General features: G+C 39.8%; 1 protein-coding gene across 1 annotated transcript; it reads left to right on the forward strand.

The window, feature by feature from the left end:
* Window positions 1–2,763: 2,763 nt before the first annotated feature.
* AGBL3 (ATP/GTP binding protein like 3) lies at window positions 2,764–27,398 on the forward strand. The gene is given in 17 exon segments (XM_035314757.1): window positions 2,764–2,836; window positions 4,083–4,143; window positions 5,415–5,597; window positions 7,504–7,608; window positions 10,291–10,432; window positions 10,960–11,739; window positions 13,553–13,715; window positions 14,797–14,923; window positions 15,473–15,567; window positions 15,730–15,806; window positions 16,897–16,963; window positions 20,164–20,232; window positions 21,363–21,420; window positions 24,873–24,921; window positions 26,208–26,416; window positions 27,082–27,130; window positions 27,132–27,398. Coding segments are annotated over 17 exon segments (2,466 nt in total). The 5' UTR covers window positions 2,764–2,809; the 3' UTR covers window positions 27,337–27,398.
* The last annotated feature ends 574 nt before the right edge of the window (window positions 27,399–27,972 follow it).

The raw sequence follows: 27,972 nt of genomic DNA on the forward strand, positions 1-27,972 counted from the left end.
ATTCAGTCTGAGCACGACATGTCTAAATGAAAATGTTGCTATTCACAGCACAACTAGCATTTGTACATAGGAATGCAGCAAGATTTTGGCACCCAGGGGCTTATCTTCACTGCAAAGCTAAATTAACATTATAAAGTTGTACTTTGAATGTTGCCTTTATTTTGAGTCCTATTCACATCCAAAAACTTCACTCAAGTATGATGTAGAGCAGACACAGAATGGAAATATGTTAGTGCTGCCAGACCTCACACACCTTCCCCTAATTCCCATGCATCAGGAAAGGTTAAACTCTCCCAGAATCCACAGTGAAATAATTTACAGAACAACCTCATGTTTTTCTTCTGATGATTGTAACCCATGCCAAAATGATCCCTATAGTTGTCCACCCCAGTAATCTGCCAGAGGCTACTCTTTCTCTTCTTTTCTAACAGGAGCAACAGAAGAAATTTATTTTTTTTTTCCTGAAACTGTGGTTTCATGCACATTAATATGGTTCTGCACACTGCCAGATCACTCAGCAGCACAAATTTAATCTTGATCACGTGTGGGCATATGACTGCATTTCTGTTAAAACAGACAGAGCGCATGATGGGGTTTTTACTGTCGTCTTCTATCAACGCGTACTTTATGTCAGCCTGGGAGGCTGAATGATGTCTGATCTGTTACAAAGACAGGCAGTATGAAGTTAACCCGTTACATTACTCTGAACTGATCTGAGCTAGCAGAAGGAATACGCAGGAGACAATGTGCAACCTGGGGCCGTACCATTCTGGATAATGTTATGAGAGACAGAAAGTAGATTGACTGCACCAGCCAGACAGGGCCTCAGGCATGGCAGCACACAAGCCAAGATGCTAGCTTAAGCTGGCAATTTTGAAACCAATTTGCACTTGGCATCCTTGACCAAGCCCCGTGCCACCAGCCCATGGGACTATACAGCTAACAAGAAAGATGCTATGACCTGGGTGACCAACAAACCGGCACAGATACAACACCATAGGCGTTATGGCCCATTGCTCAAAGTGGTCAAAGTGAAGTGACTAAAGATAACAGAAACTGGACGTGAAATAACTCTGCTTGAACCCTATAAATGCTCCACCCCACGGCACAGCCGGCATCTGCCCCCCCCCCGGATCAGTCAGCAAACCTCGGCAGCATCTCCTTGACCTTCCTTACAGACTGCTACCACCTTGTGGTCGTTCTGCTTCCCATGTTCGTAAAAGCAGACGAAAGGAACCTTTAGAAGTTAGTCCCATTTTTCCCTGTTCCTCTGGAGAGAAATGATTTTTAGGGAAAGAAGTTGCAAACACAAAGCACTGTGGGGCAATTGTGTCACTGGAGAGAAAGTAACATAGAGGAATACACGACAAAAACCTTTCTCATAAACTGAACACAAGGATCTCAAAATAGCACCTACCACTCCATTTTGCAAATGCAAATAAAGCCCTGTAAAGGAAGGACAGCACAGACATTTTAAAACAAAACAAACCGTTTGTGAAGAATGGTTTCTCCCGTATCAAACAAAGCTTTAATGCACTCATCCTGAAATCCTAGCATCTTTGATTCATTCAGGAACAAACTGAGACGGAGAAATCACCTGTAAAATAAAGCTTAAAGACATTTTAAATCAAGTTGCTGCCAACACCTTTTCCCGCAAAATAACGTAACAGCGTGTAAGTTCTCACTGGAGGTATCCAAAAGTTCCTGGAGACCCCAAGCTAAATTTTAGGCTGTGCATTGCCAGCTCCGCAGCTCGCTTTTGTCGAGGGGACATTTTGTTTCATTGTGAGGGAAGATGCTGCCCAGTGGGCAGGATGGATTTTCGGCACAGTTTCCATTCTAGGTTCTTCCCTCCCTCCCATCCTGTGTCCTTGCCTGTCCCTCACTGCCTCGCCTCCCTGCCTCTCGGGGGGATGCTCAGTGAAACACGGCACCCGACACAACATGGTTCTGACTGGGGTGATGGGTACGGCCGTGAAAGAAATAAGTCAGTAACTGAAGTAAGAGCACATGGTTGATTTTATTTGATTTGTGTTGCGGTTAGTCTACAGACTGGTGCTGATACAAGGGAAGTAAATCTAATCATTCATCTGGCAATTTAGGACAGCGAAAAAAAGGAGTTATGAAAGTACCAGGATAGTGATCAGTCAATATTACTTTTCAGCCTACAACAGAGAATCATTTTTAAAGCCTCCTTCAGGAGTTTTCCCACTATTTGTCCAAGCTGCAGTCGTTGTCTTAGTGCTCACAGTAGCGTGCTAGAGGTGCTTATGTTAAACACACAGTTTTCACTTGTCATAAACAGGAAAATGCGATGGCTCAAATCTCTTTTCTCGGAGACTTTTATAGGTACTGCAGCTAACAGGAGACTGAGACATAAGCTGTTGACTTGTTTATATGAATGTACAAGATATGCAAACAATTTATTGCAATACTTCATGCTGATTATGCCCCCTGATGTGAAGGGCCGAGGGTAACGACCCCAAAAACCACCCTTTTCCACGCAAAACCCCCCGAAGTGCCGTGAGGGGCTCTGCAGCATGACCATGCCACCGCCCGGCCGCCTCCCAGCGGGGCCACGGCGCCGCCATCTTAGGGCAGTCCCGGTGAGCCCGGGGCCGCGCTCCGCGCCCAGCTCTCGCGAGCAGCGGGGCGGTTGCCATGGCAGCGGGAGCGGGGCGGGACGCCCGGGCCCGGCGCGGCGTCGCTCGCCCAGGCCGCCGGGGAAGCGCCGCCCCCGGCCGCGGCCGTGCGGGGAGCGGGCAGCGGGGCGTGAGGGGGTGGGAGGCCGCGGCCGCGCCCAGGGAGCATGTCAGAAGGCTCGGAGCAGCAGCAGGCAAGGGCAGGTCGCGTGGAGGACGGGCGCGAAGGGTCCTGCGGCTGCAGGTGGCGGGCTCCGCCGCTCCTAGCTCTGCTGCGTCGCGACTGTTGTGCTGCCGTGACATCGACGACAGTTAAAATAAAATGAGTCGTGTGCTGAAGGCTTGGAAACGGCTAAACGGAAGGCAGGCAGTAAATAGGCCCAGTAACAGACCGCTTCTACCTGAAATGCATCACAGAGCGTGCTTTAAATGAAATTTCGGCACCCCGCTGGGTGTAGGGTTATGCAAAGCCCTGCCCTAAGCTCCCCGGTTCTGTACGCAGTGCTGACAGCAGCAGTCAGCAGAGGAAAACCGCCATGCTACGGTTTTATCTGTGCTTTGGTGAACTGTTTGCAGTTCTTCCTTGGTCAGCTATGGGACTAGCAAAGCCTTAGAAATCACATACTATATTTGCAGCTGCAGTAAGTGTAAATGGGAGCAATAAATAAAGCTTTTTTTTTACCAGCTGTGAAATAGATTGGATGTTAGCGACACTCATATTACAGGAAGGAAATTTGGTTTTTAATTGAATGTGGTGTTAATGAAAGGGGGCTAGATTGAAAGAACATGAAATAAACACTATGTTAAGCACAGAGGAGAGGACCAACTTGTCCCTGTGTTGCCTTGCCAATATGCTTCAAACTTAACCCAGGATAGCCGATTTTTTTATAGTCCATGTGCTGCCTGGATGCAGAGTGGTTCCTGTTTAATTTTTGTCAAGTGTTAAACCTCTATTTACTGATTATCAACTTCCTCATTTCCCTGTCCTAGTCATTATTGCTTTGGGATTATTGTGGCATATACCCACATAGCCACCAAAAGGACTGCTGCTATTGGTTTCCATTGCCTCACCTGCTCTTACGTTAGCGGACTTGTATGATGAGCTGGATCAGAGGGCTAGCTAATGCAGCTGAAAACCAAACATTTTTGTCTTATGTTAGTTTTCTCTTCTACCTTTTCACCCAACAATATGGATACCAGTACTGCACAAGAGAGGCACTGGGGAAACAAGATACGCAAAAGCATGTCTCCTGTGAGAGGCAGCCAGGAATAACGACACTGTAAATGACTATGCAGACTTGGCCTAATTATTTTTCAAGCCATAAATAAAGTAAACAGAAGCAGAGGTAGCTCTTCTCTCTGAAAGAAGGAGCAAGCTGTCCTGCTACGGACTTTTGATTTTATGTTAGTATTTTATTTTTTTTTTATTTTTTTTTTTAGGATGAAGATTCCCTTATCTCCTCTGTGGCAGAAGATAGTCAGCAGTGTGCAATTTGTACAGGTTAGCACCCTTTCAGTTATTTCCATACATTTTCCCTCTTAAGACCACTGTTGGTAAGAAAAGGGATGGCAACAGATACCAGTAGGCATATAACTGTCAAGCTGTAAATTAAATTGGAGCTAGGTCTAGTCACACTTCATGGTTCTTGACCTAGGTGAGTGATTATCTCAGTCCCATCCTGCAGCATGCGCTTGATCACTAAGTACTGATTTGGTATTTTAGTAGCCAGGTATCCATTAAAGTTAAGTACTCACAGGAGTTTAAAGATGGGTTCAGCAGTTTTCAGTTCATGTACGTTTCACATATAGTATCATCTACACTTGGAAATGAATCCTTAAGATGAAGAGCTGTTGTTTGTTATGGTGTTCTTTTGTTTGTTGTGAGAAGTAGTTCTAGAAACCTGATCTAAGCTGATTAGATTTATTTTTTTTTTTCTGGTAAAGTAAGTCCTGTGGGTGCTGGTGTCTGCTTCAGACCCAAAACAAATTAAAAATTACATAATCTATGAAGCCAAACTCCTATCTTTGGTCTGTCCAAAGTGGGTAGTAGTAAGGACAGAGGGAAAGCTTTGAAAGTGGATCTTTCATACTAAAAGACAAGACAAGTAATTAACAAAGACAAGTAATTAACTTTGGCCAGTGTAGTGGTCAGCACACAGTACCAGTCCCAATCGTCAGATGACTAGTTTTTTATTAAAATCTTTTCTCTGCCTTTCATGTTCTCATTTAAGTGGCTTCTCATGACTTGGCAGGGTTCCTTGTGAACAAGTAAAGGCTCCCCCTACCTCTTCCAAATATCTCTGGAGATATACAAAATTCTTGATACCATCGGATTGTTACCTCTCCTGTCATGCTAGCCAGTACTATCTCATTATTGAATACACCGTGTGATAAGTTTTATAGGAATAAGCTTTATTCTGTATTTGTGTAATATTGTACTGCACAGATTTTGGCTTAGGCATTGAGATTGTAGGCCTTGCCATAATATGCTAGTAATAAAAGCAGTAATAATAACAGGTGTCATCATTTTCTACAGGAACCCACGTAAGGTATTTCTTGCTACAGTGCTCTGTGGTTTAATGAATCAATTCAATGCTACTTTTAAATTCAGTGTCATTTATAGGCTAGAACATTGCATTTACGTTTCACTGGGATGTAATTTTATTGTGCCATGCTTAGTTATGTTAATTTCATATAGATAATCTGTGCAGGCTGTTTCCACTTGAAAGAACAAACAGAGACTGATGTGAGGATTCTTTCGCTTTCTTACAGATTCTGTTTGTGCCAATCTTTTTCCAAGGGCAAAACAGATTCTGCTACCATCAGACTCAGAGGCAGAGGTTCCCCATCTTCAGGAGCTGCCGAATCCATGTGACTTACCACCTGTAGGTCAGTTTTCCCTGGTGTACTGGCCAAACCAATGTGAAGTCATCAGAGACAGAATTGAGCACATTGGTAAGTTACTGTCCTATGCTCAAAATCTTGCTTGTGGGCAAAGGGGAAGCACACCTTATATATAAATACAGCCAATAATTTATTGTTAGTATAATTGAAATCTTAAGATCAAAATCAGTATTATTTTAGATCAAATTGCTACAGATGAAGAAAGAGAAGTAGTGCAGTTAAAATTGTTATGCATATACTTAACTCACATCCTTCTCCAGCTCCTCTAGGTCCTCAGGTTAGTGGTTTCATTCCAGAGGTTTCATTCTGGTGGAGGGGAGGGGTTGCTTGTTGTGAACTATCACCCCCTGGAGTCCTTTTCTGGGAGAAATATGATGTTCATATTGATGATACCTTCTTCCATACTCTGGGAACCAAATGACTTTTGGGGGTCATTTTTCTATGTTTGATTGCATGCTCTTACACCTTTCTCTTTTGTGTTGGTCTGCAGCTCCATATTAGATCTGAATTTAGTTTGTATGGTATCCTTTACATTTGTTAGATATTATTTCATTGTTCTCTTTGTTGCCCCTAAAATGAGTTTTGACAAGCTCCAGGTCTGCATTTCTTGAGGTGACACTAGGAGAGTTGTTTGTAGCCATAGGGTCTCCAGTGCCAAACTTATGCCCTGTCCACTACCGTCCCATGACAGTACTCCTGTACCACATCCTGTATCTCCACTTCTCAAAGACTCTGCTATTGGACCAGGCCTATATTTCCCAAAGCCTCTCTCTGCTATTGGACCAGACTATTTTGCACGCTACGTAATTCTGTTGGAGTTGCAAATATCTCGATAAGCGCAGAATAACTTCTCGTTACTGTTGTGTGTATAAGCCCAAGTTGTACTACACAAAAATAAGCAATAGTAAAGCACATCAGCCATGTACCTGGTCAGTTAGAGAGATTGCTGCCACAGCTAAACTAAGTGAAACAAAGCTGCAAACAGATAAAGAAAAGTTCAGAAAGATTAAGCCTGACAATCTTCAGTCCAGAGGTCTTGCAAACTCAGCGCAAATTGTATGGCCTGTTACTAGCAATGTCAATGCTTTCAGGGTTTCATAACCATAACCATAGCCATTGCCATAGCCATAACCATATAACCGTATATGGTCATATAACCATATATAACCATATGTTATAACCATGGTTATAAGCATATATGGTTATATAACCATAAGCACATGAATGCCAACTAATAACTGCTTTTATGCAGTCTGTACAGAAGTCATGCTGCAAACCTATTAGGAGATGATGAAGACTTGACCAGTTCCTGTGCTTTATAAATGCAAACCATTGTGATTTGGAAGTAATCAGTAGAAATCAGAAATGCACAGAGGTGGGACTGAGACATCTATGACTTTATTCTCTTGTCTATGAAAATAGAATATTTTCAATGGAATGAGATGAGACCACTGTGAGTACTGCAGGAAGGAAATGCCAACTGTCACAATGTACCAGCAGTCAGGGTTCAACAAACAGTTCTTTGACATGCCAGGTGAATGTCCTACAATTTGCAGGGAGGCACTTTGTTGTAGCCATGCAGTGTCTCTGTGGCCAGCAATCAGTGACTTCACTCTGTAATTGGAGCATCTGTTTTCTTAATGGTACCATATGCTTATAGGGAGCAAGACAGGAATTCTGAGTAATTGCTGGTCAAACAAGCTGTACAAAGAATGGAGATAATGGGCTAACTTTTGCACAGCAAAAGTTAGCCCATGCACAGATTGTTACATCTTTTTATTTAGTTATAGGGGAGATTTGTTCACAGATCAAAAAAAATGACATTCATAAAGGGGTCTCCCTATTCCCTTATGTATAACCTTAAGAGTGAACTGCTTTTCAGTGTGTTCTTCATACTGTGAAGACTCTTAATAGTCTTCCTGCTCGTAGTTAATCTGTGTATCTATCACCTTTTCAGATTGGATACCCACTACCCCTGAGCCAATGTACACTCCAACAGGTTTGGAGATGATCCCGCCATACCAACCTCCTGACAAGGGCACTGTGGTTTATCTGGGAGAAGGTGAGAACACCCTGAGAAATGTTGCTGTTGGCTGTAGGTAGATGAAGCATCTTCTTTGCTGCCAATATTTTATGTTCTTAATGAGCCTAATGCAGAGCCTAATGAAATCAATATGATTTTCCGTTGTTATTTTTAAGCAATTGGCAATAAATCCTTTTTCCTATAGATAAGGAATAAAACTAGTTACACAGCAGTCTTATCAGCCACATATTCTGCTCATGCTGTTAATAAACTCAGAAGACCAGCTCAGTTCAAGTCACCGTTCCCAGTGAATAACAGCATGAAGCAGCTAAAATGTGTTGCTTATAAAATATGAGTGGAGAAAGGTTACTTAACATCCAACCAAAAAGAGAAAGTAAAAAAGCTGAGAGCTGTATAACTGCAGGATCACCACTGAAGTCTGCGCTGGGAGAAATTTTATTATCCTGTCTGCAATAAATGTTTAGCCAAGACTTATAAACAAAACCTGGCCAGACTGGATCACTGCTTGATTACAGGCACCACAATCTGGCAAGGATTAATTGGACAGAAATGAAGGGGGTTGGTTGCCCTACTCCAGCATCACCTGTTGATTAACAGAGCTTTATTTGTTGTTGTTGTTTTTCCCTGTTTTTACTAAGTTGATACAATTGACTTGAGTGAACTTGGAGCTTCTGGCGGTTGTTGATTTTGGCCCCAAGCCACTTGTTCATAGATAAGAAGGGATAATAATAGTTTTGCAATTCTAGGATAACTAGCTGTGGCCACGAAATTTTCAGATGTGCAAAACTGAAAGGATGCTGACATCATTATTGAGGTCAACACGTCTGGTGAAGGCTTGCAATATGCTAAAAAGTATCAGTATTTTGAAACAATTTTTATCTGGAAATTTGCTATTTCTGCAGAATGGGAATATTACCCATCACTAGTAGGTTGCTCCATGTGGTAATCCTCCATCTGAATTAAGTCATACTGCTGACCAGGAAAACTGATAAATGCTGTGTGGCTGGGAAAGAACCTCTGTCCTCTGCAACCAGACCTGCTAACCTACTGTAAGGCATAAGGTGCAGGGGAACATTCTGAATCCCTGCATCTCACCTTTTAAAAACAGGACAGTGATTTCTGTTACAATTCATTATTTGTCAATCTTTAAAAATGTAACTTCCCACTTTCTAGGACAGAAACCTCCAGGTTGGTGGCTTTGCTATCTAAGCTATATAGCAGTAAACATAATTTTTAAAACCCTAACATCCTCTGTACAGAGGACATCTGTAGGGTAGGGCAGACACCTTAGGCAGATTTACAATGTGAGTGCTACGCTTTGACTGGCATGTCATGAGCCATCGCATCCTGGGGGAGGCAGCAGCTGCACTCTCCTGATCCCCACTGAATTTGACTTCAACAAGAGCTGCGATGCAAGGAACTTCCTGCAGGCCCTCCTAAAATCTAATTTAGGAGAGAAAAATACAATCCAGTGGTGACCCTCGTGAAAAAAAAAAAAAAAAAAAAAAAAAAAAAAAAACATGATAGACAACTCAGAATTCTTGTAATGAAAAACCCTGTGGATCTGTAGTAGCTTAAATCACCAAGAGCAAGACACTGAATATGACATCCTTTGTACATGGCAACAGCAATTGAGTGAATGGAAAAATGTCATATAGCAATCTCAGTTTTGAATAACTTCTCTGAGTCATTGTCAGAGCTTTTCTAAAACTACAGGAGAGTACAGCTCCTGCTCTGTGGGTCAGGACAGAATCACCAGCACCATGACGCTGAGTTCTGCAACAGGATCTCTGGGCTCCTGGCTTTCAGCAGAGGAAATGTGTATTCTTTCTCTAATTTTGTGGGTACAGCCTGGAGGTAGCAAGAAGCTTTGATTACCCCATTTTTCTACAACTTGGGGGTGAAAGCTTTGCCACTACATAGAGCATCAATGCAGAAGAAGCAAACAAAGCGTTAGAAGTAATTCTTGCCTTGGTTCTGTAAAGAGAGGATCCTTTATCAATAAAATTATGCAGAGTATTCTGGAACCTAAATAACTTCCCAGCCAGAAAATTTGCTGATCTAGCAGTTCTGATTTGTAATGAACAACTGTAATGAAGGTTGTAGTAAAAAGTTGAGTTATGCCTCTGTGAGCCTCTCCTATGAAGAACAGTGGAACAGGTAGCAGAACAGAGCAAAATGAGATCTGGGCTCAAATTGTATGCTAAATGTGATGTGAAAACATCACTTAAAATATGAAACTAACTGCTGCTGGGTCTGGGTCATCTTTTTGCTTCTAGGCTAGATATCAATACAGAGGTTTAAAAATAAACTGATGGCAAGAGTTGTCAGCTACGTACAGTTTCTGAGGAGAGAACTTGTCTATGTGACTGGTGATAAGACCGGGAGGAGCTGAGTCTTTCGAGTCCTTCCACCTAACTCAGTTGCTTTGCCTAAGTGCAGAATATGAATTGCCCTAAGCTCACACAGAGACACAGGCACCTCCAAGACAGTCAGATTTTAGGCTGGCCAAAATCCATAAAGTTGAGTGGGAATAGGCAACAAAACCTTCCGAGTCATTTCTTCTATGCTTACCTAAAGTATGTGTTGAAGCTCAGCTGCGTGCAGTTGTCTGTTTCTAGAAGGAATTTTTGTAAAGTTGCACGTATTCCCTAAAATGGCTTAGACTGAAACTGAAGACATTTGTTCCACTCCTTCCACTAGCTAACACAGACTCCTGTTTCATGTATCCCCAAGTGAGAGGTCTCTGCCCCATGAAGCAGGTCCTCCATCAGAAACTGGACAACACACTCATCTTTGAAGCACGGTTCGAGAGTGGGAATTTGCAGAAGGTGGTTAAAGTGTAAGTTTATAATCTTTCCTTCTTTTATTACAACAGTATTATTATCTGGGTTGTTATTGCCTGCAGCATGCTACTGGTTTCTGAGCAGGTTGTGTTTCTCTGGGTTTGTCATTTGTTTTACACTGAGTAAGCTTCAAAAGTTGTTCCAGAAAGCCTTCACATGAAATGATCTGATAGTCATTTTATAGCACTGAATGATTTCTGTAAGTAATAATCACCCACTGAAACTCACACAGCTTTTCTTAAGCACCTCCTTTTCAAACATTATGTACAGAACTTTTTTAGAAGGCCTAGTCATTATTAGAAGTCCTAAGGAAGACAGCAGTTGCATTATTGACACACTCAGTGCTGTTAGGCATCTTTTCCTGGTACCTTTGTAGGCTTTAATTTATGACAGCATAAATCTGCAAGATTTGCACCTGATTCACCACCGGGTCACTTCTTCATGGCAGCTAGCATTACTTGACATTGCGTCACGCTGCAGTGCTAACCAGCATCACAACTGTTTGCCTTCTTTTGCCTACCAGTAATGACTTTGAGTACCAGCTGACCCTGCGCACCGACCTCTACACGAGCAGACACACGCAGTGGTACTACTTCCAAGTCAGCAATACTCAGGCAGGGATGCCGTATCGCTTCACCATTGTCAACTTTACCAAGCGTAACAGCCTGTATAAACATGGTTTGCGGCCACTGTTGTACTCAGAAGTTGATGCTAAGAAGCACAACATTGGCTGGCGAAGGACGGGAAATGAAATCAAGTATTATAAAAACAATGTGGGTGAAGGTGGACGTCGGTATTTCTCACTCACTTGGACATTCCAGTTTCCTCATGACAGAGACACCTGCTATTTTGCTCACTGCTATCCTTACACCTACTCCAACCTGCAGGAGTACCTGGTAGACATCTCTAAAGACCCAGTGAAGTCCAAGTTCTGCAAGATCCGTGTCTTGTGCCATTCCCTGGCAGGAAACATAGTGTATGTCTTAACTATCACTAACCCTCCGGAAAGAGGCAGGGACACAAAGAGGAAGGCTGTGATACTAACTGCAAGAGTGCATCCAGGAGAAACCAACAGTTCCTGGATAATGAAGGGCTTTCTGGATTACATTCTTGGCAATTCAGACAAAGCTCAACGGCTCCGGGACACTTTTGTCTTCAAAGTGGTGCCAATGTTAAATCCAGATGGTGTTATTGTGGGAAATCATCGCTGCTCTTTAACAGGACAGGACTTGAACCGCAAATACAAATCCAAGGTGAAGAAATGTTATCCTTCCATCTGGTATACCCGAAACATGATCAGAAGGTAACCTCATTTTCTTTCCCTCTAAAATAGATTATTTTCCTTTCCAGTGTCTCTCACTTAGTGTGACTTCTCTCTGTCACTTATTGTTCTGGTATTATTTATATCTTTGGTGTATTTTCAAGCCATACTGACTAATTTCCCTTCAGTTGTATTTCAGAGTGGGCTATTTTTTTCTCCAGTATTCTGTAGGTTTTCCTGTAACATGTTTTCCCCTTCCTGGTACAACCTGTATCTCCAAAGTGAGAGTTCTCATCAAAGCATTTTCACCACATTTCTCCCCACTATCCTCTGCCAAGATCTTCTTATCAAAGTCCTAATGTTTCTCTCATTTTCTTTTCTGGCATAAAACCATGTCCCTGAATAAATTTAGGTTGAGAATAGATCCAAGCTGTCTATTTGACAGAAAAGACTGTCAAGTTTGCTGTATGTTTTACTATAAATATGTTTGATTTCTTAGGCAGACCAAAGTCACATAGACATAAATACTCTGGATATAAAATTAAATCTTCAGGTATTAAAGTAAACCTTCAGCTAGAAAACTTTGCTAGTAAATCTTTTTGTTTTAACTTCTGTAACAAACTGACACAAATAGACTCTTGTGGAAAAAAGAAAAAAAAAAAAGAGTCAGAATTAGTACATTTAATGCTTTCTATCCAGTGCCCGTTACAGACTGTTTTAAATAAGATTGGTGTTCTTTTAAGTATATATTTCAGCATGTATATCCCTCACTTAAAGGAGATGAGCATTGTCCCTCTTCTTCCTTTCCATGAGAATTTCTCTTTGTTTTAGTGTATGAAAACAGCCTGCACATTTAATTACAGTGCCCTGTAATTTAATAAATTAGGTGTGCTGAAGTGCTTCTGGCCTTCAAATTCAGAGTCAGCCAAATCAGACGGATAAATTTATTATTGCTTCCTTCTTAGCTCTTCCATGGATTTCCAACTCCTGCCCAGAGCAGAGCCCCAGGTGACACACTGTACTGCCATGACATCTTCTGTGTAGAACTCTGCTTCAACAGGAATTGGGCATCAGGGTTGGGGGTTGCTAAACCCCAATATATCCACCTACAGATTTTATTTTAAAAAGCTAGTTTAGTGATAACACACTACAGAGTCTTGGCACATCATAAAAATTGTGACTCCAGCCTGAATAAGGGAAAGAGTACTCACTACATCATTCTGAGGCACTTACGTTTGTGCTTCAGTCTTGTAATTGTACAACATGTATTATTCATCACATGTACCACAGCAAAAGAACAGCAGATAAGAAAGCGGGTTTCAGCTGTACAACATGCTGTAGTACACATCTACAGAGGTGGATCCATATAACTGAACCTGAGACTTAGAGGCTAAAAGGAGAGAAAAGAGAGAAGAGGAGAAAGCAAAGGGTGGGAAAAAAAAAACAGGAGGAACCAGCTACTGCACAGTAGGAGACTGAGGAAATTTTATGCACATAAATAAATAAATAAAGCTGTGAACACATGATTTTAAAAGATGGTGCCTAGCTCTGGAATTCATGAAGATAGCTAAGCTGTGAAAGCTTATGAACAGATGGACAAAGATTGCTGATGCATACAGTCATGCCTGTATTTCTGTGCAGTGACAAGTTTTTTATCCTGGAGGAGCTGAGCAGTCTGCCTCTAATCTAGCATTCTAAATGTTTAACTTAGCACTCAGAATAGAAAACTCCTATTGATTTCTTGCACTTCAGATTAAACGAGCTTCATTGTATCATATTAGCTCAAACTAGTACTTCTGAGGTAGAAAAAAACCACACATGTTAGCGAAGTCTTCTGTGTTGTTCCATATTACAGAGTGATGGAGGAACGTGACATTTTTCTGTACTGTGACATCCACGGTCACAACAGAAAACAAAATGTCTTCATGTATGGTTGTGAGAGAGAGCAGCAACCAAAAGCACCGTACTTGCAGCCACGTGCCTTTCCACTCTTGCTGAGCAAGAACTGCCCTGATAAGGTAAGAAAATGCCAGACCAGAAAATTATTCACTTGAAATTTCAAACACCAAGTGTGATCCCTAAGTTTTTTATAATGGTATCGTATCAGCTTAGAGACTGCACTTCACCTAGTAAAATAATCTTCAATTGGCTAAAACTAGAAATGTTAGAAAAAATAAATCTTAACTCCTTTGAAGTTCCATTACCCTAAAATATGTTGTGCTGAATTGGATCACAAAGTTAACATTTTTAAAAGAATGAAAAAAGAATATCAAAGTAACATTATTTTAACAATTTGGAAAATTAACATTAAATATTACTTATTCATACATAAAGTAAAGCTTTGTAATATATAGTAGAACTAAAAACAAGTACATAAGAAGCTAAAGAAGAAAAAAAATCTCAAGGATGAATCTTTTTGAATTGTTTTCTGTTGAGAATTGTGTTAAAATCACTGTGTTTGTGTAAGATATTTCAATTTGAAAAAAAATAATAGGAGGAAATTACTAGTATTAAAATGTTTAATTTTCCAGCAAAATCTAACTGGAGTAAGCTTCTTTTGAAACAGAAAGGTGGCAAACATTCAATAATAACACACAAGCTAATATACTAGATTTAACTGCATACTTGTAGCTATTTCTGTTTTCCTCAGATATCAGTGATAATAAGGTAGTTGTGACCTCCAGATCTGCTAAATCAGACTGTTGATCTGTTAACTCATGAGAACTATACTGACTTTTTAGTAAATACGCACATAGGTATATAGCAGGATTTGTGTTAACTCATCTGTTCAGTAGTCTTATAAGATTTAGAAAGGGTAAATATAGCCGTGTAAAAAATAAATTCAGAAGTCCCAGAAATTCCTAAAGCAAATTAAACTTCTAGTTGAAGGACTATTCTGTTGTTTCACCTGTATCTCCATTATACCAGTAATAATAGTGATTGTCCTGAACTATATTGTGCAATATTCAAATAAGGTAGAGTGAAAACTCACAGTTGTTTTCCTGGTAGATAGGATATAAAAAAGTGTACAGGGTTAAAATGAAATTCTTGCATCCTCCTATTTACTTCAAAGGCTTATTATTGTTCCTGTCTTTTGAGTTCTCATTCCCAGATTGCCGTTTCAGAGTACGAAAGAGCAAAGAAGGTACAGGTCGAGTTGTAATGTGGAAGATGGGCATCAACAACAGCTACACTTTAGAAGCTTCTATTTGTGGCTCTAAGCTGGGTGAGACAATTCCCTGTAGCTATTCAGTAGGAATCACCATACAAGACCTTTACTTTTGCTTTTTCAGGGAAAGTGGTAGCTTAAGGTACCAACTCTTGCTGGTGTTCTGTCTTATTGGTTAGAAATGAATGATGATTGAAGATAAGATTTAGAAAAAAAAAACTACAGCATGCACCTGGTGACCTTTCAGTCCACCACCAGCGTTATTGCATATCTACCGTGAAGAAACAATATTAATGAATGGCAAATTAAAAGTAGTAACTAAAATAGTTGTATGGGAATCAGTTATCAGGAAGAAAATCCTCGATAAAAAGACAAGTAATATAATGCATAGTTAATCCACGCTGAGTGGATAGATTTGTCCATATGGGCAGAACAGTGATGTGCAATACTATCTGTATAAACTCTGGCAGTCATAGACCTTTCTGGCATTTGTCAGTGATATATATATGCGAGTTTGCAGTCAGCCACCATCCTGACATACCTCAGCTCACAGTCAGCAGGATGACTGACATTTCTATTTCTGACTTGTTCCTACTGATGTTGCAGGATGGAGACAAAGCACCCATTTCGATATGAAAGACTTAGAGTCAATGGGACAGCATTTCTGTGATGCTCTCTTGAACTACTCTGTTCATAATGAGGTAAGGAAAGTCCCTCCTAGGCCTTTTCTCCAGCCTCTGTGTATCCTACTGTGACAAAACATAATGCTTAATAGGGTTATAGTAATAGCAAATTTGATAATGGCTTTCATTAAAGCAGTAAACTAAATATGTGGTGTGTCTTCTTGTTATCTGTGCCTGAAGGAACAAGAGAAAGTAGTGAGACAGCAAACTAAGGTGAAATCTGAAGTCCTCAATTCTGATACATACTGGGATTCCAGGTAACTTAGAACTATAAAGATATACCACAATTTATTGTGTGTTCTCCACAGCGTGTAAAGAGTGCCCAAGTAAATGTTAGAAGTGTTATTAACATTAGATTTTTAACATTCACACTTCTTATTTTAACAGGCCTTCGTATATATACAAACCCCATATGCAAACCTTAATGGTTGGAAATAGAGGTCTGTATCCACCCCAGGTGGCCCTCCTGAGGAGAAAATTAACTGCATTGGTGCAGAGCTTGATCTGTTGCATGACTTGAATATTTTTTTTCCACCTTAAATTTTGAAGAGCAATCAAGCCATGATACAAAGCCTATTGTTTTAGTTTCTTGTATATGTAATTTCACTAACCGTGGAAGATGCTAGTGTGATTCCATTTAGCCAAAGGTTATAATTTCAGGGTAATTTCAGGTACAATGACCAAATGTTACAGTTCTTAAATATGATCAGCACTTCCTGTGCCAATACTGACTGTGAGTGACAGTGTGATCAGTTGTGCAGGTGATTTGTGTGAGGTGGGTATATATGTGCTACACTTGTAGCCCTATGGACATTTCTTTGGGAATAAAACTTTAATAGATTTCTTTTCTGGGAAAACATTGATGCGTTGGATCTATATCATCTAACTTGAGGTGCCCAGGTTATAAAAATTAAGAGAGGAGATTCACAACTAGTACTGGAAGTGCTAAATAAAGAGAGAAACAAGATTATAACACATCCTCAGACAACTCTCAGAAGGCTGTCTGTGAACAAGGAGGATGATGTTCTGTGGGAGGATTTATGAGGGGAGGGATAAAGTATGTAAAGTAGAACTAAAAGAAAGCTGGGTAGAAGGAGATGCCACCTCAATAGATCAGATATCCTCCAATAATCAAGCTTTCTCTAAGATGGTACACACTTCTTGCAGGTTAGCTAGCTGTAGGTTACCTGTAAAATTAAAATGTGGAAGACAGGCATGTAGAAAACATATCTCTACAACTAGAGATACAGCAAAATACACCTGGTAAGGGTTGGAATTAATGCTGCAAAATACAGTTTGCAATTACCAAACTCGGAAATTAAACACAGTTATGCTCATCTTTCACAGCAGTCAAACTTCTGACAGCTCAGACTCCTGTGATCTTCCTGCGCATGGGCAAAAACTAGGCACTAAGGTATGTTACGAATTTTGTTTGGCTGTTTACATCTCTGACCTGAATGCTGCTAGGAAAGAATAACTAGCGTGTAATAGAGTCTATTTTGAAGAAGCTTGGTATTCAGTTGGTGAGAATAATATTTAACAAATTAATCAGGTAGCTGATAATTATAAAGCACCTGTATAATCTGTAGAGATAAGGTCCAAATGAACAGTGCAGAACAATACTATTATTTAACAGCTTAACCCAAATTGTCCAAAAGGTGGTGTTTTACCACCTGCCAGTTTCTGCCATGCAGACGAATACACAGACATAAGATCAGGGTGAGGAGGACATCAGCTTTTAGTACAAAAAGTATACATCTGTACGCTGATGTCAGCTATACTTTGCAGACACTCAGTTCAGTGTTCAGTTCTCCTCTCATGCACACAGGCACATTATCATTCTGCTGCTAAGTGCTATCAGCATAAGACTGCCCTATTGCCTATTTCTAATTTGTAGGTAAATCTAGCCCCAGATTTTACAGTGTTTTCACTGGAAGACAATGAGACATTTTATTTTCCTGAAACATGTATTTACTTGTTTCAGGAAAAATTAAAAAAAAAAAAACTTTACATGAATTTTACTTTGTTCTTGTTTATTTCTTTGGTGACTGTGATTGCTGCAATACTCAAAATGTTTGCTGCAGATAAGCAAAGCAAACTTTTGTGAGTATATTATTTTCTTATCCAACAATAATAGTTCCTGTAAATTGGTACTTCCTGTTTATGTCATAAATACCAAAAACAACACTAAATGGGGAAACCATAATACCAAGACTGTGTACTTAAGTATGTATAAAACTGAAGTGACACCCTGCAGCACTTTTCAAAACATGCTGATAAGCATTTCAGATGACTGGGCTGGTGAACAAGTTGTTTGATTTGGAGTTTTAAATCTAGTTTTAGTTATGACAGATCAAAAGAGAATGCGGTCAGATGTAGCAGTTGTGAGAGCAGTTTTGACTTACAGTGTTTACTCACAGCTTGAAATTTCTGCCCCTGTTCCGTTCTACGCAAAAGAACCAAGCAAGAGTTTCCAGTACTGATGTTATGTTATTCCCAGGAGTGTTTTAGTCACAGGACATCTAACACATAGTGAGTTGGGTGAAAAATCTCCTTCACAGCACAGGAACTGATAGAGGGTTAGTGAAAGTACAGAGAGGAGGGGGAAGTATTGAGATTGTTTTTTCCTTAATGTACCTCCCATCTTGTTTGTTCTTATAATGCTACCTTTGGGATTCAGTTTATTCATATGTGAATAGTAAATTGGCACATTTCCCAGCGCTGGATTGAAAAAAAAAATCATGAAGACCTTAGAAAGAAAATGTTAAATGGGCTCTCAAGTTAGCAGCATTTTCTGATTAGTGCCAAGTATCCTGGGCCTTCTGGTACTTCTCAGGCCTTCATGTTTTCTTGCCCTACCTCCTCTCATCAGGCTGGCAGCATGCCTATGCTTGTAGGGTATGACAACTTGGGATCCTAAAAGTGTGCCTAAAACTATGAGCCTTTCCGTGGCATTGGCTAAAAATAGCCTTGTATGTGTCAAAAGACTCACCATGCCAGTGAGTGGGTTTGATTCCATTTTTTTCTGATGTCCTTGAGTGCTGTTTCCCTGTGGTCTATACATGGCACATACTAGGCAAGGGTTTGCCTGATGTTTGTCACTAAGCTGTAGGTTGAGCTGGCTGCCACATAAATCTCACAGAGTTCATCACTGCTTATTGTAAAACGCCTGTGCATGGTATGCATCCCAGGGATTGCAATTGAAAGCTCTATAATGAAATTTATCTCAGTGACATGAGAGATGTGGAACCCCACTGTTTAACTGTGATTTCAGGGACTTTCAAACTCAGAAGAAGTGGAGGGGTGTAACACAGCTTTAGATAGAAGCCCAGACAAGAACAGAAGACCACTGCAAACAGTTAGGGTATTGTTTCTCATCATTTAGTTTAGTCTTTAAGTCTGGTAGATTTGCTTTGTAATATACATAAAAGAAACATCCAAGAACAAAGAAAGACAGGGGTGCATTCCTAGAAACACAGAAGGTTCACAGGAACATTTAGTAAAGCTTAATTGCTTCAGGGTCTGTACTCAGGCTAAACGATGTCATTCGGCTGCCATTGGCTTTGCCTGCCAATACCTATGAACAACAGTATATATTGCAAAACTGTTGGCCACGTGGACTACACTAGCTTCACTTCTGTAATTTCTGTACTGAAACAGACAAAGACTAATGTCTCATGTAATGAATTAAACCACTTTTGTTGTATGTATAATAGGAGCGAAAGACAACAAACTAACACTATAACAACTATAAGATGCTGTCAGAAAGCAACATTTTATCAAATGAGTTTGAATGAACAGTGCGTCACAATTCCTGTAAGAAATTTCTTACTTTTGTCCTTCCCTTGATTATGCATGTTTTGCCTTATGGATCTCCTCAGTGACTAATTTAAGGTTACTAGATCAAAATACTTACAGAAATTTCCATTGCTGTTCTTGATGGATTTCTTGTAGAAGTACTTAAAGGCATTTGAGAAAGGTGAATAATGAAATATCACAAATACAGTAGAAATCTGACAAAAATTCATGCTGGAGCTGTACATAGCCCTCAATTATACTCTGTTAGTGCTCAGCCTAGAAAACTTTGTGGCCTTCAGATGTAAAATAGGAGCATTGTTATGGTGTCCTAGAGAAGGCAAACTGTCATTTGGAAAGAATTAATATTTTGATGGGTAATATTCTTCTTTATGTACAAATACATTATAATGCTGGCTGCTTTATGAATGTTTTCATTGGTTCAGTGATAGACCAGTGCTTCCCAAGCCTTTTGTATTTTGTGCCAGTCTTTCTTTTCAGAAGGCCCAACACTGGAAAAGCAGAGCAGTGGCAATTAATACTACTGAGAAACCCTGCCTCTCCAGGTTCCCAGACTAAAAATAAACATCCCAAATTGAGGAGGAAATGAGGTCCCTTGTCAGTATGACATGTTTGTGTCCAGGTTCGTAAATATTTGCTGAGCAGAACAGCATAATGAATTCAATCTTGAGAAGCTTGCTTACATATGTTCCTTCTGGCATTGTGATTATCATGTTTATTTACAACTTTAAAAAAAAAAAAAAAAAACTATAATATACCCCAATTAATCAAAATGGTTGCATACTATTTTATGTGCAGAAAGAAAATGAAACATCAGGAGATCATGTTAACGGTATTGCTAAGGACAGAAGTCATGAAAGCAAAAATGTGAGTATTTTTCATCCCAGTGGAAACTTGTTTTTTGATCAGAGACTGATCATATATGACACTTCAACCACTGTAGCTCTGGATGAACAATTTTGTCAGCAGAAGTCACTGATACAGAACAGTAATCACTCTTTATTGACAATTGTATCTACTTTATGCCACAGATATGGAAGTATTAGCATCAACAAGTCTGAGGCAGGAAAAATCCTAAAATTATCTCATGAATGTATTATTCAATACATTTAGATCTCTCTGTCAAGAAATATGACTTGGAGATGGAGACTATACCAGCTCCCCTTCAATCTCCAAAACTGCTAGTATATCACTCCCTCAGCTGGACCACTATCACTCCTAATCTTGTTGAACGCAATTTTTACCAAGCCCAGTAAAACATTTTCTATTGTGGTTTCCTGTCTATCTAATAAAGTTCTGTAAAGAGAAAAGAAAGGGAAAGGTAATTCTAGGAAAACAGGCAATAAATTTTCTAATTAACTTTGGGATTATTACCAAGCCCCAGGTCTGAAATACTTGTGTTTGCATTATTCATAAACGTTGTCATGTCCCTTCATACCATTCAGATGGGGTACTTGGCATGTATTAGCTGGTCTAGCTACTACCCCATGGGATTAATTTTATTAAAGTGTCAATGCCAGGATAACTGGTATAAGATCTAATATTTTTTTAAACATATCACCTTTCCATTATTGTTGTTCAGCATTGTACGTAACTATTTAGAAAATGTGGACCTTGTTATAGTTCACAAACACCTAAAAATTCTAGGTGGAAACAATGGAGTCTAATGTCTTGTTCCTACTTCCACTAAAAGGAATTTAACTTTTTTTTTTTTTTTTTAAATGCTGAGCATCCAAAAACTCAAAATGTGAACACAAGTTGCTGAGTTTGCAAGCTTTTGGAAATCAAGCCAAGTATTGAATTACTAGAAAAAGCCTATTGTATATTAACTCTTTTCCCACTAATTATTGAACCCTTACCAAACTTTTCCGGTCCTAACTTAGTTGTATACTTCCTGAACAAGCCATAAAGAGGCTGACTTATTAATAATACATTTTTCTCATTCATTCTTTTGGTGCTTCTTAATAATTTGATTGTGTTTCTGTTCTGTCTCACAGATGCCAGGCACTGTAACTCAACATAAGATATTTCAGGAATCTGACCCAGTAGAAAAAGGTAAACATTATCATTTTTGTTTTGTCTTGTTTTGTTTTTTTAATTCTTAAAATCTTAATTAGTCTTTTTTTATTTTTTCCTATAATCCTAAACTCCAGAAAAAATGAGTGTTCCAAGAAAGATAAATAGAGTTCATTGGCTGGAATTTCACTCAGTCCCTGCAGTTGGAAGAGCCAATTTTTCTTTCCTTTAAACTGTCTTCACATAATTATATTTGGCTTTACTGTTTGGGAACAGTCTAATTGGAGAAAAACTGAACTTGAGGCAACTTCCAGAGAACTGAACAAATAAATATATACTACTATTGGCAATAGGAGATACATGTTTGTAATAATGTGCTCATTTGGAACAGAGAAACTAGAAAACATTTGTTGCAGTAATGCTCCAGACTAAATCAAAGTTAAAAAAAAAATCTTCAATCCCAAGAACAGTGTAAGATACTTCATATACTCAACAGTACATCCAATCATTGAAATATAACATTTTCATTTTGGTTTTGCTTCTGTCTTTTGTCATAAACAAAACTGTTCTGAGATGTCAATATGATTAAAAAAAATACTTTTAAGTAAATACACCTTTTCTGTTCAGTAAATATGCCTTGGCATGTAAAAACCTAAATATATTAACAAATTACAAATGGAAGCCCAGAAGAACCCAGTATAACTTAGAAGTGTAAAATTAATGAGAGATGTTAAAAACATGAGAAAAATATAGCAGGTAAATCTGAGTTTAATGTAAAAATTTTCTTAAAGATCTAGAAAAAAGATAATTTTAACAACGGGAGGACTGCATTGCTAGAGATATTGCTCAATGCAAATGATAAAGCTGTTAAAGATGCTGAGAAGAGAGGCATGTTTAATAAATCCCACATGCAATATTTGAAAACAGGAAAGCTGATACACATGAGAAGGGTGAGGCACCTTCCTGTCAGTCTGTTAAAAGGAACACATCGAACAAACTTTCTTGGAATATCCTAAAAGCTTTTATGTAGCTTTTATTCAATCCAATAATTTAAGGATAGGGTTTGGTAGAGTTTTTGGTGGGGTTTTCATTGAAAATGTTGCTATGGACAGAGTATTGGAAAACAATGAAAGTTGTTATGCTTAATGTCACGCTTCAGGGATTCAGTTACCCAAAGAGCCAAGAAACAGCCCACCATCAAGTACTCAGAGATACACAAAACAAGGTAATCTGTGAAGAAAGTAGCAATGCAGAAATGCCCTGAACAGGAGGCTGCCTGTCCTTACCCCACATTGCCATGTCAGCATTTATTGATTTTAGTCTTTTTTAATTTATTCCAACAAACATCTTTGAGCAGTGTTAATTACAGCGCCATGTCACGTCTTTTTTCCTAATTCTTACAGCTCATGTTATTGGCAGATAATATATTTCTCTCCAGTTCTGACCTCTCCTACAGTTAAACAAGAAGTACTCTGAGGATTACAAAAAGAAAGAGGACCAGGTTGTCTTGGAGGTCTTTTCCAACCTTAATGATTCTGTGATTCTATGACAATTATCACACTTTGGAAGCTGAAAATCTAACAATGTCATACTGTAGCAGTATGTTTTGGCAATAACTTTGTGCTTGTTTCTAAATTCCTGTCTCATGTTTTTTCACGCATACAGCCAGAACTATGCTGCTTTATGACTACTTTGTTTTTGTCTTGGAGAACTTAACCAGGAAAAAAAAATGTATTATGGTAGCTGGAAAACTAACCAATAAATACTTGGTTTGTGAAAGGGTTTCTAGGAAGGTGACATGTGAGCCACCTGTGGTATGGAGGGGGAGAGGAAGTAAAAAGTGACTCCCTCTCTGAGCCTCTAAGTTTGGGCACAAATAATTGCATTAATGATTGACTTCTGGAATAGGCAATGTCCGTTCTGTTAAGTACATTTAAATATTATAGCTATCAGGGCTTGCCTGCAAAGAGGAGACTGATAAAGAACTTGTGCACTGACTAATGTTTTTGCAGTCTTGGGAGACTTTCTTCCCCAGCTGCAGCTGTGTTCTTAGCTGTTGTGTAGCATGCCCAAGGGTAAAAATAAAACATATCACATGCTTCTAGGCTTTCCTGGAACTGGCCTTACTTAGAAGACAGGAAAAAAAAATCTTGGCTCTTACCACTTTGTTATTGTGTTTTTAGATCTGAACTTAAGTACTGTCTCACAGCCTGTAAAACACTTTACATCTCAGAATCATTTTCTCCCTCCTACTGTTCTTCAAGAAATGTTATATTGGCAGGGTGCATAGTGAAGGCAGGTGCTCTATGTGTACCTGAGAGGAAACAATTTCTAGCCTAAAGGTCGCTGTGACTCAGGTAGTTTCATCACACCTGCTCTGGACCCCTGTTCAGCCGCTGCGTAAACATAGTGGCACCACCACGCTAGAGGCTGCAACGCTGCCTTCAGCTTCCCAGGGTGCTGGGACTCTGGCACTTCTCATGCCCCAGAGCACGTTGTTCTTACACAGCCAGCTCTCCCGCAGTGAACACCAGCAGATAAGCTGCTCATGAACATATATCACCTGTGAAATTCAGCTGGATGGCACCACCTCTTCTGACCCACTCCCACCCCTGTTGCTTGACCAGTGTGGCTCAACATAGTGCTCATGCTCTGGAGATGATTGTTATTGACTCTGCCAGAGCAAACCCCACACACAGTGCAACCATGCACATCACTTCCAGAAGTGGGTGGGTAGCTGTCAGCCCCTCCAGTAGTCTAACAATTTGGGTATTTACCAGTAAGAAAGACAGCTGTTCTTTTTTTCTTCAGTTCAATGGATTCAAACCTGCATGTGCCACTTCCCTGTGGTACTCTCTAAGCCCCACTCTCTCCAGCTGTGGATTTCCTTTATTCTCTCCTGGTCCAATAGAGCATCTACAATTATTGAGATTGACCCAGAGAGTCATGCAGTCAGAAAAAGAGCTCCACCCGCCACATAATCCCTGCTCTGAAGACTGGTCCAGTGCCATTTGAATGTCCCACTGCCTTGGAGCAGAGACAAGGACTGAGGACGTGCTCTTGAGCAGAGCTGCATGCTTACCAAAACAAGACCATCTTGTTGCCTTTGGCACCTTCACTTCCTGACTTACAGTTTAATGGATAGTAGAAGAGTTTCACTGGGAGCTGTACAGAGTGTTTCTGTCTCAAAATAGCCTTTGTTTGTCAATAGACAAAGAATTGGATGTGGGGATCTGAGTTGGAATCAGCTCGATACAAAGGAAGTCTTTATCTCGACAACTAGCTATCCTCAGTCTGTATTTTAGTCATCTGGCTTGATATCCAGAGATGTCTGCTTACTGTAACTCTACTTAATTCAAGTCTTACTATCCTCAGCCAGTCATTGAGTCGAACTGGCTGAGACAAAATTTAGATGTTTGTGTTGTTATTTTTCTCAGAGATATGACATGCAGTTTCAACATTTTTATATATATTTTTTTTACTTTTTACAGTAAAATTGCCAATTATAGCCTCTGCCAAACAAGTAGGAAAGGATTTCAGGTAGGAGAGTACTCTATTTTACAAACTTCTAGTATTTTTCACAAAGTAAGATGGAGAGAATGGTCCCAGCCTGTTTTCCTTCAGTCTCCAGTCTCTTCCTTTTTTATACTCCTCTGACATTGCACATCTTTTTTTTTTTATTATTTTTTTTTATTCACTCACAAACTAAAACAGGTGTCCATGGCCACTTCATTCCATGGTTTGAGACTGCAGTGAATGGCGATGTTAGCCATTCAGAGAATCCTTCATCCTCTACCCCATCTAGAGCACCAGACTCCCTCCTTTGGTACATGGTCCCCCTTTCCCCAGCTTTGCTGGACTCACAGGGGCACAGGCACTGATCTGGTGCTTTGCTTGAAGAAGGGATGATTGCTGCTGCCCTGGGAGGAAGGGAGAGCATAGAGCCAATCTGTTTGTAAGAAGCAGTGAGAAAACAAAGGCCTAGAATGGCTAGGTGACACAGGTAGTCCAAAATGGGCATGTACTGGTTTTACTATGGTTTGCTATCTGACACACTTAAAACCACAATATTGTCGTGGTGCTGGTGCTTAGGTCATCGCTAGTGTATGCCCTTCATTTCTAGGTTCTGGTGATTTATTTGGCAATGAACCATAAAGGCGATACTCTCTTAGGGACACGTAAGAGCCGGTGGCAGTAAGACTAGCAGTGTTGACTACTTTCATAAATACCCACCTACTGATAGGATACAATGTTCTGTGTCTTGCTTAGTGTACACTTAGCTGTTGTTGGGCAACAGAAACAAGTGGAATTAACTAGCTGGTTAGATGGCAGAAGATCCTGCCACAAACACCTTGTGAAAGAAGGTATATTAATTTGTTCACACTAAATAATTCACACTTCTGCTTTGCACCTTACAGCTCAGACTTTTTTACACAAACTTGAAAATATTAGGCTTTCTCCTAATAAGAGAGAAAAGAAATGTCTTCAGTATCTTTCTTTACTTCTGCAATGGTAACATAACCCTCTGCTGCTTCTACGATGGGTACTTCTCTCTGACTCAGAAGGGGTAGTGGTATAGTGGCTACATGATGTTGACACCAGTCTCCTTAATGTACTCTGATGGAATTGTGGTTCTGTGAAGTTTGAAATACAGTAAGTTACTTTTTTTTTTTTAGTCATACGATCCTTAGGAAATGCTTCAGACCAAAGTAGTGGGAATTTTAACTGTAATGATTTTCCCTGCTAGGCAGTCATCTTTATGTATGTCTTGTCATGAATTTGTATATATATAAACTATTTTCTGTCCTGACCTCTGTGTATTTTAGCACAGAGAGACTCACCCATGATGCTGAAGGCAATTGTAGAAAGACATCTGTGCCACAGAAGTCAGGAAAAAGTGTGTGCCATGATATAATCCTATCCACAAGAGAAAGTTTCCATTCATCCAGCTTTAATCTGATTTCCCAGAAGACAAAGAAACACGATGGCAGAAGTGTCACCAGCTCTTCAGAGAAGACATTTCAATATTTAAAAGGTTTCTCAGTTATTGTTATATTCTAAAAGCACCAAACAATTAGGATTTAGTTCTGTTAGGTGGGTTTCTTAGTCTAGCTATCTCAAGATACTGAAAGCTGTGAGACAGATGGTAGCAATAGTGCTGGAAAACTACATGCAGCTGACACTACGGAGGACATCAGAATAGGTTTTATGGAGCTTCCTAGCTGAGACACTAAAGGTCCAGAAGCTCTTTAGCCTCTTTGTGAACACCTCATGGAAAAGTGCTTGAAAAATTTCAGCCTAATAATGAAGTATAATGCCTTTGTCACTGCACTTCTATCCTCCTGCAGTGACTGGTGGAAGAGGCTCTATCCATCAGTTTGCAGCTAGTCTTATGTATCAGCATGCCATAAAGGGATGTATGATCTGATTAAGTGAAATGTTGGAAATAACCTTTTCATGTGAGTCAGTAGAATATCATAATGCTGGATCAGTAGACATAGGTCTTGTGCCTATGGCTGAAACATCTATATTTTAATACTAGTTTTTGAATTATGCCATGGCTGTCCTTTAGTAAAGGAAATGTTTGTGCCACAGTACGGCAACTTCATGTAAAGGAAACCAAAGTCGTGCTTTTTTTTCACTAAGTAGTAACTCATTAGCAGTTGATATGGGTTTGGTTTTTCCTCCTCTTTGGCACAGGTCATGATCGATGTGCAAAGAGCAATTGCAAAAAAGAAGAAAGGAAAATGAAGTCTCCCTTTAAAGCCCACAGGACTGAGGAAAAACAGAACAGCAAGTCAAGATGTAAATTGTAAGAATAGTAAATCCTGCCAGGCACAAAACACATTGCAGTTCTCTCTGCCCTTACTGCCTCAAGCAAAGAAAAGACAACCTGCTGCAAAATACCAGGATGTGTATTGGAGTCCCAGTTCTTCAGCCAATGAAGGCCCATAAGTGTCACCATCTGGTTTGCTTAAACAATTCCTAAAACAAAATAACATTTATCTTAAACAATGCATACTGTTCCTGTATGGCGGACTCCACTTGCAGAAGGAACTGTGTGAATAGCTAAGTGACCCCCCCACCCCACCCCCCTTCTTTTTTTTTCTTTTTTTTTTTTTTTCCTTCTTTAACTCTCTTTGGAAGTTGTCCTAATATTCACCAGGAGAGTGATTATTCACCAAGCAGCAGAAGCCACCATCCCCTGATCATTGTGGAAAAACTGGAGACATAAGCCATGAAAATCATTTCCCCTTTCACCAGCAAACCAAATAAATTTTACACAGAAACATTTGACATAAAATCAGTACACAAATCATGGAACTCCTTGCTAAAGGATGTGGATGCAAAAACAGATTCAGCTGGACATGTGCCTTAAAGATAGACTACTGAGAGTTTTTAAATAGACAAGCCACATATGGCTTAGGAAATGTCCTCAGCTGACAAAAATAAGAACCTAGGAGAGTACTTGGAAAAAGTATGTTTGTTCTGTTCCTACTCTCCCCTGGGCATCCACACAGAGTCATCTTGGAGACAGCCCCTTGGTCTAAACCAGTATGACTATTTGTTACAGTCGTACGCCTGAATAGT

The sequence above is a fragment of the Oxyura jamaicensis genome, chromosome 1 (genome assembly GCF_011077185.1).
Source record: "Oxyura jamaicensis isolate SHBP4307 breed ruddy duck chromosome 1, BPBGC_Ojam_1.0, whole genome shotgun sequence".
In the NCBI taxonomy this organism is placed as follows: domain Eukaryota; kingdom Metazoa; phylum Chordata; class Aves; order Anseriformes; family Anatidae; genus Oxyura; species Oxyura jamaicensis.